The sequence below is a fragment of the Aquarana catesbeiana genome, linkage group LG08 (genome assembly GCF_042186555.1).
Source record: "Aquarana catesbeiana isolate 2022-GZ linkage group LG08, ASM4218655v1, whole genome shotgun sequence".
Lineage (NCBI taxonomy): Eukaryota > Metazoa > Chordata > Amphibia > Anura > Ranidae > Aquarana > Aquarana catesbeiana.
Window position 1 is genome coordinate 273,273,520 of NC_133331.1, and position 16,744 is coordinate 273,290,263.

The window sequence follows — 16,744 nt, forward strand, 5'->3', positions numbered from 1 at the left end:
GAATTGCTGCACCTTTTCTCTTCTGTCACTAGGTGGCACTGTGGCTGGTGACATTAGAATGACAAGGGCTTAGCAAGGTCAGATCATGAATGGATAGGGTGTCTCAGCCAATTGGCAGGGGTTTCTTTAGTCCTTTGGCCTGCTGGGAAAGCCTATTTATTTGGGTGGAGTCAGGTGATCGGGGTTCTGTGCCACCTGGACAGCTGTCTAGGTGGACGTTTGTTATGTTGCCCCGGGCTGCTAGGCTGGAAGCCTGAGGCCTATCCCGGAGACATCTGGCTGCTAGGCTGCCTGGGGCCTATCCAGGAGCAGGAAAAGCAGCGTAGGGTTGGGACTGCAGGATTGGAGTCCAACCGAGTTGAGAAGGTTCAGCCAGACAGGGAACCAGTTGTGGTCAGAGTTAGAAGGGAAGCTGTCGCCACTAAGGGTCCACCCATCTTACTACCGGAGACTACAGTTAGTAAGCTTGAGCAGGCACCAGAGCAGTATTCTCACCAACGGGGGACGGTGAAGAAGTGGGAAATCAGCAGCAAGTGCCAAGCCAGGGACCCAGCAGGATAGCGGGGGTGACGTTTGAGGAGTATACAGCGGGATAGCTGTGGAAGAGTTCAGGGGATCTAGTGATGACTGGGAGCTGTAAATCTAGTGAGAGACTGAGAGTTCAGTGAGTGAATATCTACAGTGGGATATTGTGAGATAAGAAAATGACTGTTCTGTGTTATATGTGTTGTTATATGTGTTGTTGCCATAGGAGACAGCAGTCCTACCTATACAGAAGTGTTATCTGGCTGGAGGCCTTCCACTGTACAGCTGTCTACCTATAGAAGTCTCGGAGTCTGCCAATTAACATTGCATCTGCTCAAGGTTGTCCTGGCCCTAACCCTCTCCATCACAGTTCTGTTAAGAGACAATAAATCTCTTGTTCGCATGGCGCCCATCATTTCTTCTTGCATTACACCCACCATGCCTGGTAACCCACTCTACAAGGAAAGATGACAGCTCTCTCTGACTCTGGAGGTCACCATTAGGCCTCTAGGGGTCGGGGCTCTTGCTACATACAGTATCTCACAAAAGTGAGTACACCCCTCACATTTTTGTAAATATTTTGTTATATCTTTTCATGTGACAACACTGAAGAAATGACACTTTGCTACAATGTAAAGTAGTGCGTGTACAGCTTGTATAACAGTGTAAATTTGCTGTCCCCTCAAAATAAACACACAGCCATTAATGTCTAAACCGCTGGCAGTAAAAGTGAGTACACCCCTAAGTGAAAATTTCCGAATTGGGCCCAAAGTGTCAATATTTTGTGTGGCCACCATTATTTTCCAGTACTGCCTTAACCCTCTTGGGCATGGAGTTCACCAGAGCTTCACAGGTTGCCACTGGAATCCTTTTCCACTCCTCCATGATGACATCACGGAGCTGGTGAATGTTAGAAACCTTGTTCTCCTCGACTTTCCGTTTGAGGATGCCCCACAGATGCTCAATAGGGTTTAGGTCTGGAGACATGCTTGGCCAGTCCATCACCTTTACCCTCACCTACTTTAGCAAGGCAGTGGTCATCTTGGAGGTGTATTTGGGGTTGTTATTATGCGGGCCAGTCTCAGAAGGGAGGGGATCATGCTCTGCTTCAGTATGTCACAGTACATGTTGGCATTCATGGTTTCCTCAATGAACTGTAGCTCCCCAGTGCCAGCAGCACTCATGCAGCCCCAGACCATGACACTCCCACCACCATGCTTGACTGTAGGCAAGACACACTTGTCTTTGTACTCCTCACCTGGTTGCCGCCACACACGCTTGACACCATCTGAACCAAATAAGTTTATCTTGGTCTCATCAAACACAGGACATGGTTCCAGTAATCCATGTCCTTAGTCTGCTTGTCTTCAGCAAATTGTTTGCGGGCTTTCTTGTGCATCATCTTTAGAAAAGCCTTCCTTCTGGGACGACAGCTATACAGACCAATTTGATGCAGTGTGCGGCATATAGTCTAATCACTGACAGGCTGACCTCCCACCCCTTCAACCTCTGCTGCAATGCTGGCAGCACTCATACGTCTATTTCCTAAAGACAACCTCTGGATATGACGCTGAGCATGTGCACTTAACTTCTTTGGTTGACCATGGCGAGGCCTGTTCTGAGTGGAGCCTGTCCTGTTAAACTGCTGTATGGTCTTGGCCACCATGCTGCAGCTCAGGTTCAGTGTCTTGGCAATCTTCTTATAGCCTAGGCCATCTTTATGTAGAGCAAAAAATCTTTTTTTCCGCTCCTCAAAGAGTTCTTTGCCATGAGGTGCCATGTTAAACTTCCAGTGACCAGTATGAGAGAGTGAGAGCGATAACACCAAACTTAACACACCTGCTCCCCATTAACACCTGAGACCTTGTAACACTGATGAGTCACATGACCCTGGGGAGGGAAAATGGTTAATTGGGCCCAATTTGTACATTTTCACTGTTGTTGCCAGCCGTTTAGACATTAATGGCTGTGTGTTGAGTTATTTTGTGGGGACAGCAAATTTACATTGTTAATCAAGCTGTACACTCACTACTTTACATTGTAGCAAAGTGTCATTTCTTCAGTGTTGTCACATGAAAAGATATAATACAATATTTACAAAAACATGAGGGGTGTACTCACTTTTGTGAGATACTGTATGTATTTAAACCTTTAAATGTCGTCCGTGCCCCAGACGACGTCAGAGTGTGACGAAACGTACGTCGGGCGTGCTGACGTGCTGCAGATTCCGTCTCGGACGGGTGTTCGCTTTTAGCTGGCCGGCTAATTTTTGCTCTTATTTGACCTACTAAATGTAAGTGTGATTTTAAATCTACCTTTTATTAAACCATCAAGCAGGATTACACTATGTTGCCCTTTCTTTCCTTTGAATACCCCCTGTGAGAACAACCTTTAGCTGGAGGGAGCACCTGAAGTGGTGCATTGCTGTTTCAATCCACAAAAGGCCCCGACCGGGTTAAGGTCGCAAGCTTATATTAGCTTGCCTTCTGGTAAGTACGCAATTTTATCAGTCTGTCACATTGGTGCGGTGAAGGTCTCATTTATCCAATTGCACTTTTATTTGCCAACCGGGATTGGTATCCTATCTCCCCTCATCATCTCATTCATCTGTTGGGACTCATATTTGGACTGTCTTTTTTGTTTGCTGGTTTTGGGACTAATCCTCATGCGATCAATTTCCAAATTCACATGTTAATTTGATAATTTTATATCATCACTTGTTAAGGCATTTTACTTTAATATTTGTTCACTTATAGGTCAACCCTTAAGTTATTTATTCTCACAGCGCTGCTCCTTTTTTTTTTGATTTTTTTTTTTATTACATTTAGGAATTGGTAAGCTGCAATATATTACATTTTTTGATTTTGAGTTTAATACTGTTTACAGTAGAATTCTAAAAGAAGCATGCTTCCGTGAGTTGACAAATTCAGCCTGCCAAGTTTAAATGGGCACTCTAGCTGGCCATGGGTTGCTACAGGCACTTTATTATCTCAGGGCAAGCACAATTGCCATTTGGAGGACCAATAGCTAAGTAGTAAGTCAAATTCAGCTGGAAATTTCTGGCAATGTTGAAGACTATTCACTACTCATGCAAGTAATTTTCTTAGTTCTATTTAGAGTGTCAGGAACACACTCCAGCATTTATAACACACTGGTAACTCAGTCACCTTAATCCAGCTGGAATATATTAAGGAAGATGTTAATTATTCAAGAACATGTTGGAAGGCATAAAAATTTGTGAAACCATCCTGTTTGAATTACATAAATGACAAATGTAATTATAATCTGTGATTTTTCAAACGTTTACACCTCCCATTATGTCCTGGGACAATCAACATCAGCCTTGGCACATTCCATGGTGATTGGATTAAAGCGAATGAGTTCCCTGTATGACCATAAATACTAAAGTATGTCCCTGACATTAGGCAGAACTGGACAATCTCAGGACTGGATTGAAAGAAATATAAAGTCGGTAAAAAAAAATACATATATTTATTTCATCCATGTATTTATCTGTTTGCCTGTGGTTCAGCTTTAAATCAAAAACAGAGTGGCCAAAACAGAAGAAATTCAATACTTCAGTACCATTTAGGGCTCATTCAGACTTTGTTATGATTACTATTATTATTATATGGGATATACTGTATATATCGCAAATAGTTTGTGAAACACTTTACAACATGAGGGTAGATAATACAATTACAATACAATTTAATGCAGGAGGAATCAATGGCCCTGCTCATTAGAGCTTACAATCTAAAAGGGAGGGTCAAGTGATACAAAAGGTAATAATTGTGGGGGATAAACTGATTGAGAAAACAAAAGTACAGTTGTTAGGTGGGGGCAGAATAGGCTTCTCTGAAGAGAACGGTTTTCAGGTATTGTCTAACAGTAGACATAATAGGAGCTAGTCAGACAGATTGAGGTAGGGAGTTCCATAGGATGGGAGAGGTTCAGGAAAAGTCCTGAAAGCAAGCATGGGAGGAAGTGACAAGGGAGCTAGAGAGCAGGAGGTCTTGGGAGGAGCAAAGAGAACGATTTGGTTGGTATTTTGAGACTAGGTTAGTGATGTAGCTGGAGGCCAAGTTGTGGATGGCTTTGCAGGTTGTTAATATTTTGAATTCATTGAGTGAGCAGAAGGAAGTGGAGGGATCAGCAGAGACGAGTAGCAGACACTGAACGTTTGGTTAGGTAGACGAGTTTGGTAGCAGCATTCATGATGGACAGAAGAGGGGATAGCCTATGTAAGCCAATGAGGACAGAATTGCAGTAGCCGAGGCGAGAGATGACCAGGGAGTAAATTAGCTTTGTGGTGTCATTGGTTAGGAAGGAGAGTATTTTGGAGATGTTGTGGAGGTTGAGGCGGCAAGCTTTGGAAAGTGATTGGATGTGGGACTAAATGGATAGTTCAGTGTCCAGGAGAACACCTAGCACCTTGGCATGAGGGGACAGATTGATAGTTATGACATCGATCTTGACAGAGAAGTCAGGGGAAGGGACACGTGGGGAGGAAATAATATGAGCTCGGTTTTGGATAGATTTTGTTTGAGGAAGTGGTGTGACATCCAGGCTGATATGTTATGCCGCGTACACACGATCGGAATTTCGGCCAGCAAAAGACCGATGAGAGCTTTTCGTCGGAAAATGCGACCGTGTGTATGCTCCATCGGACTTTTGCTGGCCGAATTCCAGCCAGCAAAAGATTGAGAGCATGTTCTTAATTTTTGGGTCGGAAAAAGTTCCTATCAGAAAATGCGTTTGTCTGTGGCAATTCCGACGTGCAAAATTCCTATGCATGCTCGGAAACAATTCGACGCATGCTCAGACACATTGAACTTCATTTTCGCGTCTTGTCGTAGTGTTGTACGTCACCTCGTTCTTGACGGTCGAAAGTTCAGCGAACTTTTGTGTGACCGTGTGTATGCAAGGCAAGCTTGAGCGGAATCCTGTCGGAAAAGGCATCATATCTTTTTCCGACAAGAAGTCCGATCGTGTGTACGCGGCATTAGTAAAATAGTGATGCATGTGGAGATCGATGATTTGAGCTAAGGATTAAAGAGATAGATTTGGGTGTCATCAGCATAGAAAAGGTATTGGAAACCATGGGTGATAATCTTGTAAATGGTTCCCAAGTACAATATGCAGTTACACCCAAAGCATACTTATGTTAGCCTACAGAAAACATATACCATGCATTGTGGTGCGCTGTGTTAACAGAAAAGGGTCATATGTGTTTTATGGTTCAATGTGGTACACTGGCAGCCCATTAATAGTGAATGGGCTATCCTATGCACAATGTGCCTGATGGCCCCGTAATGGACTGCAATAGTGGGGGGGCGGCTCATATACTGTGATATTGTCTGGCAAAACTGGAAAGAAAAGGAACCCTGAAATAAATCAGATTACTTTACAGGCATAAACCACCGTACAGGTCAGTACAGCAGCTAAATGAAATATGTGGATGAGGTTATTGTCAAAAAAGGGGGTTCTAAGAAAGAAATTCATAAGAGATCTGAAAGTGTTAATAGAACTAAAGAATTTTTAATAGTGGTCTTTTAATCTAACTGTCTGACATCCTGTAAGCAGATGAAAGTATGCTGTTAGTATCAGCTATGTACCGCCAATGAGGTTTGGGCACTAGCTATGGTATGTTTTAATTTTGAATAATGACAGGAAGTTCACTGTATATAGGAAAAAACGACACTTACGTCCATCTTCATATCCCATTATGATAAGCCCCCAAAACATTCACACGTTTTCCCAACATTTTAGGATTAATTCTTCTATAATAAAATATGTATCAGTGGATAAAAAAAAACAAAAAAAAAAACATTTATAACAAATCTGCTTTTACTGGAATGCTGACTAATTTAGATATTCTGTAGATCAAGAGGAAGGCAAAAACAACCCTTAAAAAGCAAAGTCAAGTTTTCCATACATGGGGGAAAAAATGTCTTCCTGATCCCTAAAGACAGTCTTTTTTTTTTAACTATTTCCTTTTTATTGATTTTTGTATTGCAAAATAAAAACATACAGCATCATGAATTGGCATGTAATATCGCATAATACAAAAAAAAACTATTGTTATTTTATATTACCTCTCCCACCCTCCCACCCAATCTATTCCCAACCCTATATCACACATCATCCCATCATTAATAATGCATATCAAATTATCTATTAACTATCAAAAATAGGCAAAGAAAGAGAAGCAACCCACTTTGTGGGCAAAGAAAAGGTGTAGGACAGAGATCCAAAGACAGTCTGCTAACTCCCTAGATCAACATTATAAAGTAGTTTTTCTTATACTGTAGATACAGTTAGTAGCTCTACTTGCAAAATCTTTATCCTGGGTATATAGTGTACGCACCTAGAGGTGTCTGCATATACCTTCCATACAGTCTGCAATTCCCTATACTTCAGCAGAATTCTGGGATGTTCTGATTAAGTACAGTGAGGGAAAAAGTATTTGATCCCCTGCTGATTTTGTATGTTTGACACTGACAAAGAAATGATCAGTCTATAATTTTAATGGTAGGATTATTTTAACAGTGGGAGACAGAACAACAAAAAAATACAGAAAAATGCATTAAAAAAAAAAGTTATAAATTGATTTGCATTTTATTGAGGGAAATAAGTATTTGACCCCTTTGCAAAACATAGTTACATAGTTACATAGTAGGTGAGGTTGAAAAATACACAAGTCCATCAAGTCCAACCTATGTGTGTGATTATATGTCAGTATTACATTGTATATCCCTGTATGTTGTGGTCGTTCAGGTGCTTATCTAATAGTTTTTTGAAACTATCGATGCACAGCTACCGCTGAGCCCACTGCCTGTGGAAGGGAATTCCACATCTTTACCGCTCTTACAGTAAAGAACCCATTTACGTAGTTTAAGGTTAAACCTCTTTTCTTCTAATTTTAATGAGTTGGCCAGGTGTCTTGTTAAACTCCCTTCCGCAAAAACATTTTATCCCTATTGTGTACATGACTTAGTACTTGCTTGGTGGCAAACACAGAAGTCAGACATTTCTTGTAGTTGGTACTGGGTTACGACACATGTCAGGAGACATTTTGTCTCACGTTAAGTTATTAAAGCGGACCTTCAGTCATTTTTTCAACTTTCTATCTATTAAATCTTCTGCCCATGTTGTTTTCACTTTGGATAGTAATAAAATAAAAAACATTTCTGCCAGTAAATACCTTATACAGCCCACTTCTTGTGTCTTGTCTGGTCATTAGCCTAGGCTTATAACATCATGCACAGCTCTCTCTCACTCTTGTGAGAGTTTGCCAGGAAGGGAGAGGGGATGAGTCTTAAGAGGGCCAATCAGAGCTGAGTGGCTGCAGAGCTGGAGGTGTGCCTCTGTGTGTCTGTGTAAATCCAGGAAGTGAACAGGCAGCAGCTTCTGCTGCCCACAGTTAAAATGGATGCAGCCAGACTTAGTAGAGGGGGATTTCTGCAGCATATTTGGCATGTACAGAATCACAGTATATATAAAATAATATACAAACTGGCTGGAGGGAAGCTTCAAAATGATGTGAGCAGACTGCAGTTGCTCTTTAAGGTTTTGAGGCTGACGTTTGGTAACTCAAACCTTTAGCTCCCTCCATATATTTTCTATAAGATTAAGGTCTGGAGACTGGCTAGGCCACTCCAGGACCTTAATGTGCTTCTCCTTGAGCCACTCCTTTGTTACCTTGGTTGTGTGTTTTGGGTCATTGTCATGCTGGATTACCCATCCACGACCCATTTTCGATGCCCTGGCTGAGGGAAGGAGGTTCTCATCCAAGATTTAACGGTACATGGCCCTGACCATCATCCCTTTGATGCAGTGAAGTTGTCCTGTCCCCTTAGCAGAAAAACACCCCCAAAGCATAATGTTTCCACCTCCATGTTTGACAACGGGGATGGTGTTCTTGGGGTCATAGGCAGCATTCCTCCCCCAAACACGGCAAGTTGAGTTGATGCCAAAGAGCTCAATTTTAATCTCATCGGATCACAACACTTTCACCCAGTTCTCCTCTGAATCATTCAGATTTTCATTAGCAAACTTCAGACGGGCCTGTACATGTGCTTTCTTGAGCAGAGGGACACTGTGGGTGCTGCAGGATTTCAGTCCTTCACATTATAGTGTGTTACCACTTGTTTTCTTGGTGGATTTGGATTTTGTGGGAATTTCAGAGACCTGGTACAACAGCGCTCATGATTGGCTAGCAAACATTCAAGGGTATACCCTTTATCGCAAGGATAGAGAGGGTAAAAAGGGGGGAGGGGTATACCTATATATCAAGAATAATATGCAAGTGAATGTGAGAGATGATATCCCAAAGGGAGCTAGGGAGCAGGTAGAATCCTTATGGGTAGAGCTCTACAGTGATGAAGCTAAGGGGAAAATATTACTGGGAGTATGCTATAGGCCCCCTAACCTGAGGGAGGAAGGGGAGACAGATCTCCTATCACAATTTGGATTAGCAGCAAGGATGGGAAGTGTTATCATAATGGGGGATTTTAATTATCCAAACATTGACTGGGCGGAGGGAACCGCGCATTCATCTAAGGCTCGCCAGTTCCTAAATGTCGTGCAGGACAATTTTATGGCTCAGATGGTAGACGCACCAACTAAAAATAAAGCGTTACTGGATCTACTGATTACCAACAATACAGACCTGATCACGGATGTGGAAATACGGGGCAATTTAGGTAACAGCGATCAAATGTCAATTGGCTTCAGTATAAATCACACAAATAGGAAACATAAGGGGAATACAAAGACACTGAATTTCAAAAGTGCCAACTTCCCTAAACTACGAGCCTTGCTAGAAGGCATAAATTGGGATAAAATATTAGGAACAAAGAACACGGAGGAGAGATGGATTTGCTTTAAAGTGGAGTTCCACCCAAAAGTGGAACTTCCACTCATCAGGTTCCTCCCCCCCTCCGGTGACACAGTTGGCACCTTTCAGGGGGGAGGGGGGTACAGATACCTGTATATTACAGGTATCTGTACCCACTTCCGGCGTAGATAGCCGCAGAATCTGCGGTTATTTACGCCACTTCCTGCTCCCTCCCCGCTGCCTGCTGGGAAACACACGGGTCCTAGAGGCAGCAGGGAGCATTCGTATTGCGCGGCGCGACTCGCGCATGCGCAGTAGGGAACCAGGAAGTGAAGCCGCACGGCTTCCCTTTCTGATTCCCTTACCGAAGATGGAGGTGGCAGCACCCGAGGACGGAGAGACACTTCGGCCTCGGGTGCCGACATCGCGGGCGCCCTGGACAGGTAAGTGTCCATGTTTTAAAAGTCAGCAGCTGCAGTATTTGTAGCTGCTGACTTTTAAAAAAAAATTTTTCGGCGGCGCTCCGCTTTAAGAGCATATTAAATATTAAATAAGGGCATTAGCCAATGCATCTCATTGGTTAATAAATTTAAAAGAGCGAACAAAAGTCCAGGGATAGCGTGGTGCCGGCACACTGCGGCTGAAGAGCCCTGCCTCCAGGACCCTCTGCCGCACTGAGGATGGTGTCACCCCTCTGAGGGTGTCACCCGAGTGCGGTTCACACCCCTGCCCCCCCTAGCAACGCCACTGGAATTGACAACCACAAAGACTGCCCCCACACATGGAACCTTCCCTCTAAAGTGTTTCACCCAACAGAGCTCACTCAGTCCTTGACAGGGACTCTCTTTGTGGTTGTCAAGTCTAATAACCTGTGATCCTTGTGACGCCACTGGAGTGTGGCGGCTTGTATTTTATTGCCTGTATATCTAAAACAGATGTTAAAAAACCCTCCCCACTAAATTATCAACACTACTTTAACCTCCTCGCTGCTTACTCCACCAAGTTTAGAAACTATTTCCCAAAATATTTCCCATTCCTGGTTACTAATGACATTTTCACTTTCTATGATTTTTTATTATAATAAATCTTATTACTGCTGAGGCATTTATTTTCTTTGTTTGTTACAGGCCAATGAACAGATCCATCATGAGAACAGTGATGGTAAGTTTATACTACTTCAATAGTATTTGTTTAGTTACTAAGAATACATTGTAAAACACACTTGTATTAAAGGCTTAGTCCTCCATAAAATATTATTTGCGTTATAGGTGGAAACTGGTGGTCTAAGAAACCTACTGGTGTCTATTATCTCTTAGAGATTCTAGCAGTAGCATGTTCCCTGCATTGTTCCTAGCTAGGTTTCTGTGCAACATGGAGCCTTGGATGTTCCCAGCCACTTTTGCATTCTCCATCCTTGCTCTGGGACCTACAGAACACTGTAGGTGGAACTGTTGGTCTAACTGGTGGTCTAAGAAACCTACTGGTGTCTATTATCTCTTGGAGATTCTAGCAGTAGGCTGTTCCCTGCATTGTTCCTAGCTAGGTTTCTGTCCAACATGGAGCCTTGGATGTTCCCAGCCACTTTTGCATTCTCCATCCTTGCTCTGGGACCTAAAGAACATTGTGTTGATGCACAGCACATCTGTGGCCCCATAGTCAGCCTGTGATGTCAAAGGTTGGCACTCCCCATTCTAGTCGTGAATGGCCTGATAGGCAAGGAGTGGCTTCACTAGTTTTGTCGGCAGAAGTAGCCGATCATCAGGAATCTCTGCCCTTACCTTTCGCACATTGGAGAGAAGGAGAGGGTAAAGCAGTCACAAGGCCACCAATAGAAAGGGCCAGCAAATGTATTTATTATTATATTATTATTATACAGGATTTATATAGTGCCAACAGTTTGGTGGTCTAAGAAACCTACTGGTGTCTATTATCTCTTGGAGATTCTAGCAGTAGGATGTTCCCTGCATTGTTCCTAGCTAGGTTTCTGTCCAACATGGACCCTTGGATGTTCCCAGCCACTTTTGTATTCTACATCCTTGCTCTGGGACCTAGAGAACACTGTGTTGATGCACAGCACATCTGTGGCCCCATAGTCAACCTGTGATGTCAAAGGTTGGCACTCCCCCTTCCAGTCTTGAATGGCCTGGTAGGCAAGGAGTGGCTTCACTGGTTTTGTCGGCAGAAGTAGATGATCATCAGGAGTCTCTGCCCTTACCTTTCGCACTTTGGTGAGGAAGAGAATGTAAAGTAGTCACAAGACCACCACTATAAAGAGCCAGCAAATGTATTTATTATTATATTATTATTATACAGGATTTACATAGCGCCAACAGTTTGCCCAGCGTTTTACAACGTGAGGGCAGACAGTACAGTTACAATACAATTCAATACAGGAAGAATCAGAGGGCCCTGCTGGTTACATTTAAAAGGCATGAAATTATTAATAATGTTTAAAGGAGCTGTGATGAATGCTGATACACTTTTATACCATAAACAGTTAACATACAATTTTAGTGTTAAGGGTTAGGTGTAACGATTAAGTGCTGGGGCATATTGAGTGTTAAGTGCTCTCTTTAGGTGTTAGGACAGACCTCTCAACGTGACCCACTCCAGTATGTTAAAAAAAAACTTTGCTGCTGATCATCTCTACCTTTCTGATTGTACTCAGCTGAATTGTATGAAAATGGTTCACAGCTTTCCAATTACTAACTATGCTAGGGAGTCTGGTTTTAAATGTGAAGTGATTGTTATCAGAGAGATGATTAGCAGAGGAGTGCATTTAAATCTTGTTACTGGGATATACAAAGGAAAAAGCCATTGGGGATTTTACCCACTGTTGCCAACTCAAAATGATGGTATCAATTTTGGTTTGAGGTGATCTTTAATGACAGATAACTTTATTGAAGACAGTTCAGTTTTACCTTTAGCCAAATGTTTTGTATCTCAGGTGCTCGGGCAGCCAGTGTCATAATAGCCCTAACTGATGGAGAACTTCAGCAAAGCCAGTTCTACTATGCAGAAAAAGAGGTGAGTGAAAGCTTCTTCATTTTTTTGAATTTTATTATGAGAGCTCCGAGCAATCATGTGGCCAGCTGTTGTTCTTAATTGCTACCAGCTGTAGGTGAAATTAACGAACGTGTTATTAAAAAGTTGCAGATAGCCTCAGGAGTAATTCATAAAGTTCTTAGGATTAACCAGTAATTGTAAATACATGAACGCTGATTGGCATGTGGCAATGCAATACCAGGATCTAACTGATTACAAAGAACACCGAATACAGTGACAAAGACCTACCTACATTCTATACTTCTCCTAAAAGTTTTAATTACCCCTTGCAGTTTCAGATTAATTTAGAACATTGTAGAAGGTTTGCCTGTAAAAACAATACTTTTATCGTAAAGTTCTCAGATTGCAAATGACTTTAAACGAGCCCCATGCAAGTTTTCAGGAGTCTCTTAAAGCGGAGTTCCACTGTTTTGTACGTTAAAACAGACACTCACCTGTCCCGCGGTCCAGCGATGAGGCCGCCCGAAGCCTTGCTCCTCTCTGCAGCGCCGTCATTACTACTGTGGGCACCTAGCTGTGACAGCTTGCGGCTTCGCAGCCGGACGAGCACTGCGCATGTGCAAGTCGCGCTACGCTCTCCTAGTGGCCAGGCAATCTTCTGGGACCTGTGACGTGTCCCAGAATATTGCAGAGAGGTAGGGGCTGCCAAGGGGGAGTGGAGGAGTCGCCTAGGTGGCGAGACGGTGGAAGAAGGAAGTGGGACAGGAAGTACCTGTCAAAACCAGGTACCCACTCCACCCTCCCCCCCCCCAAAAAGATTACATGCCACACACCCCTTACGACCCCTTTATTTTTTTATATATTTACAGTATAAGCGTGTTGCTTACAGCTAACATTAAATGAAATCATGTTATGGTCACTGCTACCCAGATGTTCTTTTATATGAAGACTAGTAATAAGCTCTGCATTGTTTGAAATTAACAGGTCCAGCAGAGCATCACTTTTAGCCGGGGCTCTATGAACTGTGCCATAATATTGTCTTATAATAGGTTTATACATTTTTGTCCTTTAACTGTTCCTGCAGTGCCATTACTCCAGTAAATTTCTGGGTAGTTAAGATCCTCCATTATTATCACGGTCTCAGCCCTTTCCATCTGTGCAAGGAGCTGTCTCCACTTATTAACACTGGGGGGTCTTTTACAAACTCAAATGATTACTTTTGTGGTACGCACACCCATGTGCAGTTCCAACCATAATGCTTCATCCTCATCACACTCTCCATCAACTAGGTCCTCTTTCAAACTCACTTTGCGATCACTTCTCACATAGAGACAGACACCACCACCCCTCTGTTTCACCCTGTGTTTTCAAAAGAGAGCATAGCCAGGAATATTAATAGCCCAGTCATGTGAAGAATGAAGTCAAGATTCAACCGTGCCATTTAAATCATGATTCTCCTCATGCACCAGAACCTCCAACTCACCCATTCCATCCACCAATAGGGACTGACCCCTATCTGACCTCCCTGCCCCATTATAATCGACTTCACCCTCCCCCTCAATCCTAGTTTAAATACTCCTCCAGCCTTCCCATAAACCTCTCCCCCCGGAACAGCAGACCCTTCCATTTAGATGCAAACCATCCTTAGCATATAGGTAGTACCCCAATGAAAAGTTAGCCCAGTGCTCTAGAAACCCAAAACCCTCCTTCTTACAGCAGGTCTTTAGCCATGCGTTCAGCTTTTTAATCTCCTCCTGTCTTTCCTGTGTTGCGTATGGCACAGGCAATATTCAGAGAATATCACCTTGGAGGTCCTTCCCTTCAATTTGCAGCCTAGTTCTTTAAATTGGTTCTTAAGGAGCCTCCAATTTCCATACATTCTGTCAAAGGTTCCGACATGGACAAAGACAGCTGGGTCATGCCCAGCCCCTCCCAGTAATTTATCAACTGAGTCTCCCACATGCCAAACCCTGGCCTCAGGGAGACAGTAAACCATTCAGTTGAGTCGATCCTGGCGGCAAATAATTCCATAAGTTCTTCTGATTATAGAAATCCCTATTACCATCAACTGTCTAGGCCTACCTGCACTACTCTCACCACCCCTACAAAATGGGCTGCTCTCCCGCCTGTTAGGGGCAGCAGTGACATCTAGGGCTGCCACCTCTGAGCTTGCCACCCCCACTTCTTCACCCAATTTGACAAATGTGTTTGGGTGCTCAAACCCAGGACTGGCCTTCCTTTCCTGTGAGCCCCTACCACTCCCTCTGACAACAGTAACCCATCTTCCTACCTGATAATCCCGACTTACCCCTCCACCCTCCACATCAACCCTACTAACCAGGGTTTCAAGGTTGTCAGTTCTGCTCAGTGTTGCAACTTGCTTCTCCAGATCTCTAATGTGAGCTTCCAGAAGGGCAACCCACTCACATCTGTTGCAGCAATATTCATCCTGGAGCTGTTGCTCCATTGTTGTATACATGCAGTACACTGTGCACTGCACAAAACCTTCAAACTTGCTAGCACACATTATCCCAGTTACAATATTAATATTACTAACAGGAAATTTCAGATGCTAATTACAGGATTGAAGACTCCTGTTATAATCTCCTGTTTTTAACTCACCACTTAGTCAAATTTACACTCTGTCTAAGTTCCAGCAAGCAAAAAGGTGGGTATTCTCAAGGATGAGCAAGCTCTAAGGCCTAGTTCACACCTATGCAGGTTGCAGTTTGCATATTCCAGGTGCATTTTGCGTTTTTCAATACACGTTTTTGATCCATTGAAGTCTATGGAACCAAAAACCAGAAAAAAGTCCCTGGCCTTTTCCATAAATGTGGGGATGTGAAAGTGACCCATAGGAAACCATGTTAAATGGACTGTAGTGTGTTTCTGCAAAACTGAAAATGCACTAAAAAAGGCATAGGTGTGAACCAGGCCATAGTGAGTACTATAGAAAGTTACTGTATAAACTTCTTGTAACACCTGTTACCAATGAACCACTCCCCTCAATTAGCAGACTGAAGGAAGGAAGGAAAGAAAAAAAAGGCTATTTAAAAAGTGACAGAAAACGGAAAATTGTATACTCACCTTTCCGTAATTTTCCTTTCCTGTCGCATCTCATGGCAGCATACACCTATGGGTTGTGGCTCCGCCCCCGCAACCTGATAGGACCGCGTAGCTATTAAAGTCTGAGAGAGCCCCTGCCCCAGCATTCTCCGTGTATATATACCTCACCTCAGATGGGTGGGCATTTGTATGCTGCCATGAGATGCGACAGGAAAGGAAAATTACGGAAAGGTGAGTATACAATTTTCCGTTTTCCTGTCGCATCATGGCAGCATACACCTATGGGGAATAACTCGCAAACTGGGTGGGTATGAGCAAAAGATAAGTTTTTTATTTAGAAGGTATTGAGGAGTTAGCCTGAATAATTGCTCTCCCAAATTCTACCGTGGACAATCTAGCGGAGTCCACTTTATAATGAGAGATAAAAGTGGTTTTCGAAGACCAAGTGGCTGCTTTGCAGATGGTTTCGGCTGATACCCTGCAGTAGGCCGCCCAGGAGGTCGCCATTGCCCTTGTGGAGTGTGCCCTTAAGCCCTCAGGTACTCGTGCATTGTTAGATGCGTAAGCTCTCTTAATGATCTTCACCAACCATGCTGCGATGGTGCGAGAGGTTGCTGCTTGTCCTCTTCTAAACCCATGAGGAATGACCAGTAGGTCCTCTGTCTTCCTTAAATTGCTGGTTGCCAGGAGGTAGGCCTGGATATTCGACTTTATGTCAAGCGGATGTGGATCACCCTGTTCTGTGGATAGGGTGGGGAGACATAGTTCTTGGTTAAAGTGGAAAGATGATGACACTTTCGGGATGAAGCGATCCGATGGTTTTAAGACTACTTTGTCTGGATAGAACATCAAGTATGGTTCCTTAGCCTGTAAGGCCTGAATTTCCGATACCCTTTTAGCTGATGTAATTGCTATTAGGAAAGTGACTTTGAGAGTTAGGTCCCACAGGGAAACATTCTCTAACGGAAAAAATGGCTCATGGGATAAGGCTTCCAACACTACTGAAAGATCCCATGTCGGGAAGGAAGGTTTCCTAGGTGGTCTCAGCTTTAGGCAAGCCTTCTGAAATTGGATGATGAGAGGTTCTTGAGCCCATTTCACTCCTGTCATAGCGGATAGGGCTGATACATGTACCTTCAGGGTACTAGACCTAAGACCTTTATCTAGACCTAACTGGAGAAACTCGAGGATCTGAGGAACTGATGGAGATGCCGGGTTCCAGGATTGCTGTTGTGCGACTAAGAGAAAACTCTCCCAGACCCTTTTATAGGTTTTATTGGTCGTGGATTTTCTGGCCTGGAGGAG

At 43.3% G+C, this 16,744-nt stretch overlaps 1 protein-coding gene across 1 annotated transcript in view; it reads left to right on the top strand.

The window, feature by feature from the left end:
- The window catches only part of ANTXRL (ANTXR like), a 229,246-nt gene that overhangs the window by 77,136 nt on the left and 135,366 nt on the right, over positions 1 to 16,744 (top strand). The window contains exons 5-6 of the mRNA XM_073597284.1: positions 10,495 to 10,528; positions 12,315 to 12,394. Coding sequence (XP_073453385.1) covers positions 10,495 to 10,528; positions 12,315 to 12,394 — 114 coding nt within the window. The remainder of the gene's footprint in view (positions 1 to 10,494; positions 10,529 to 12,314; positions 12,395 to 16,744) is intronic.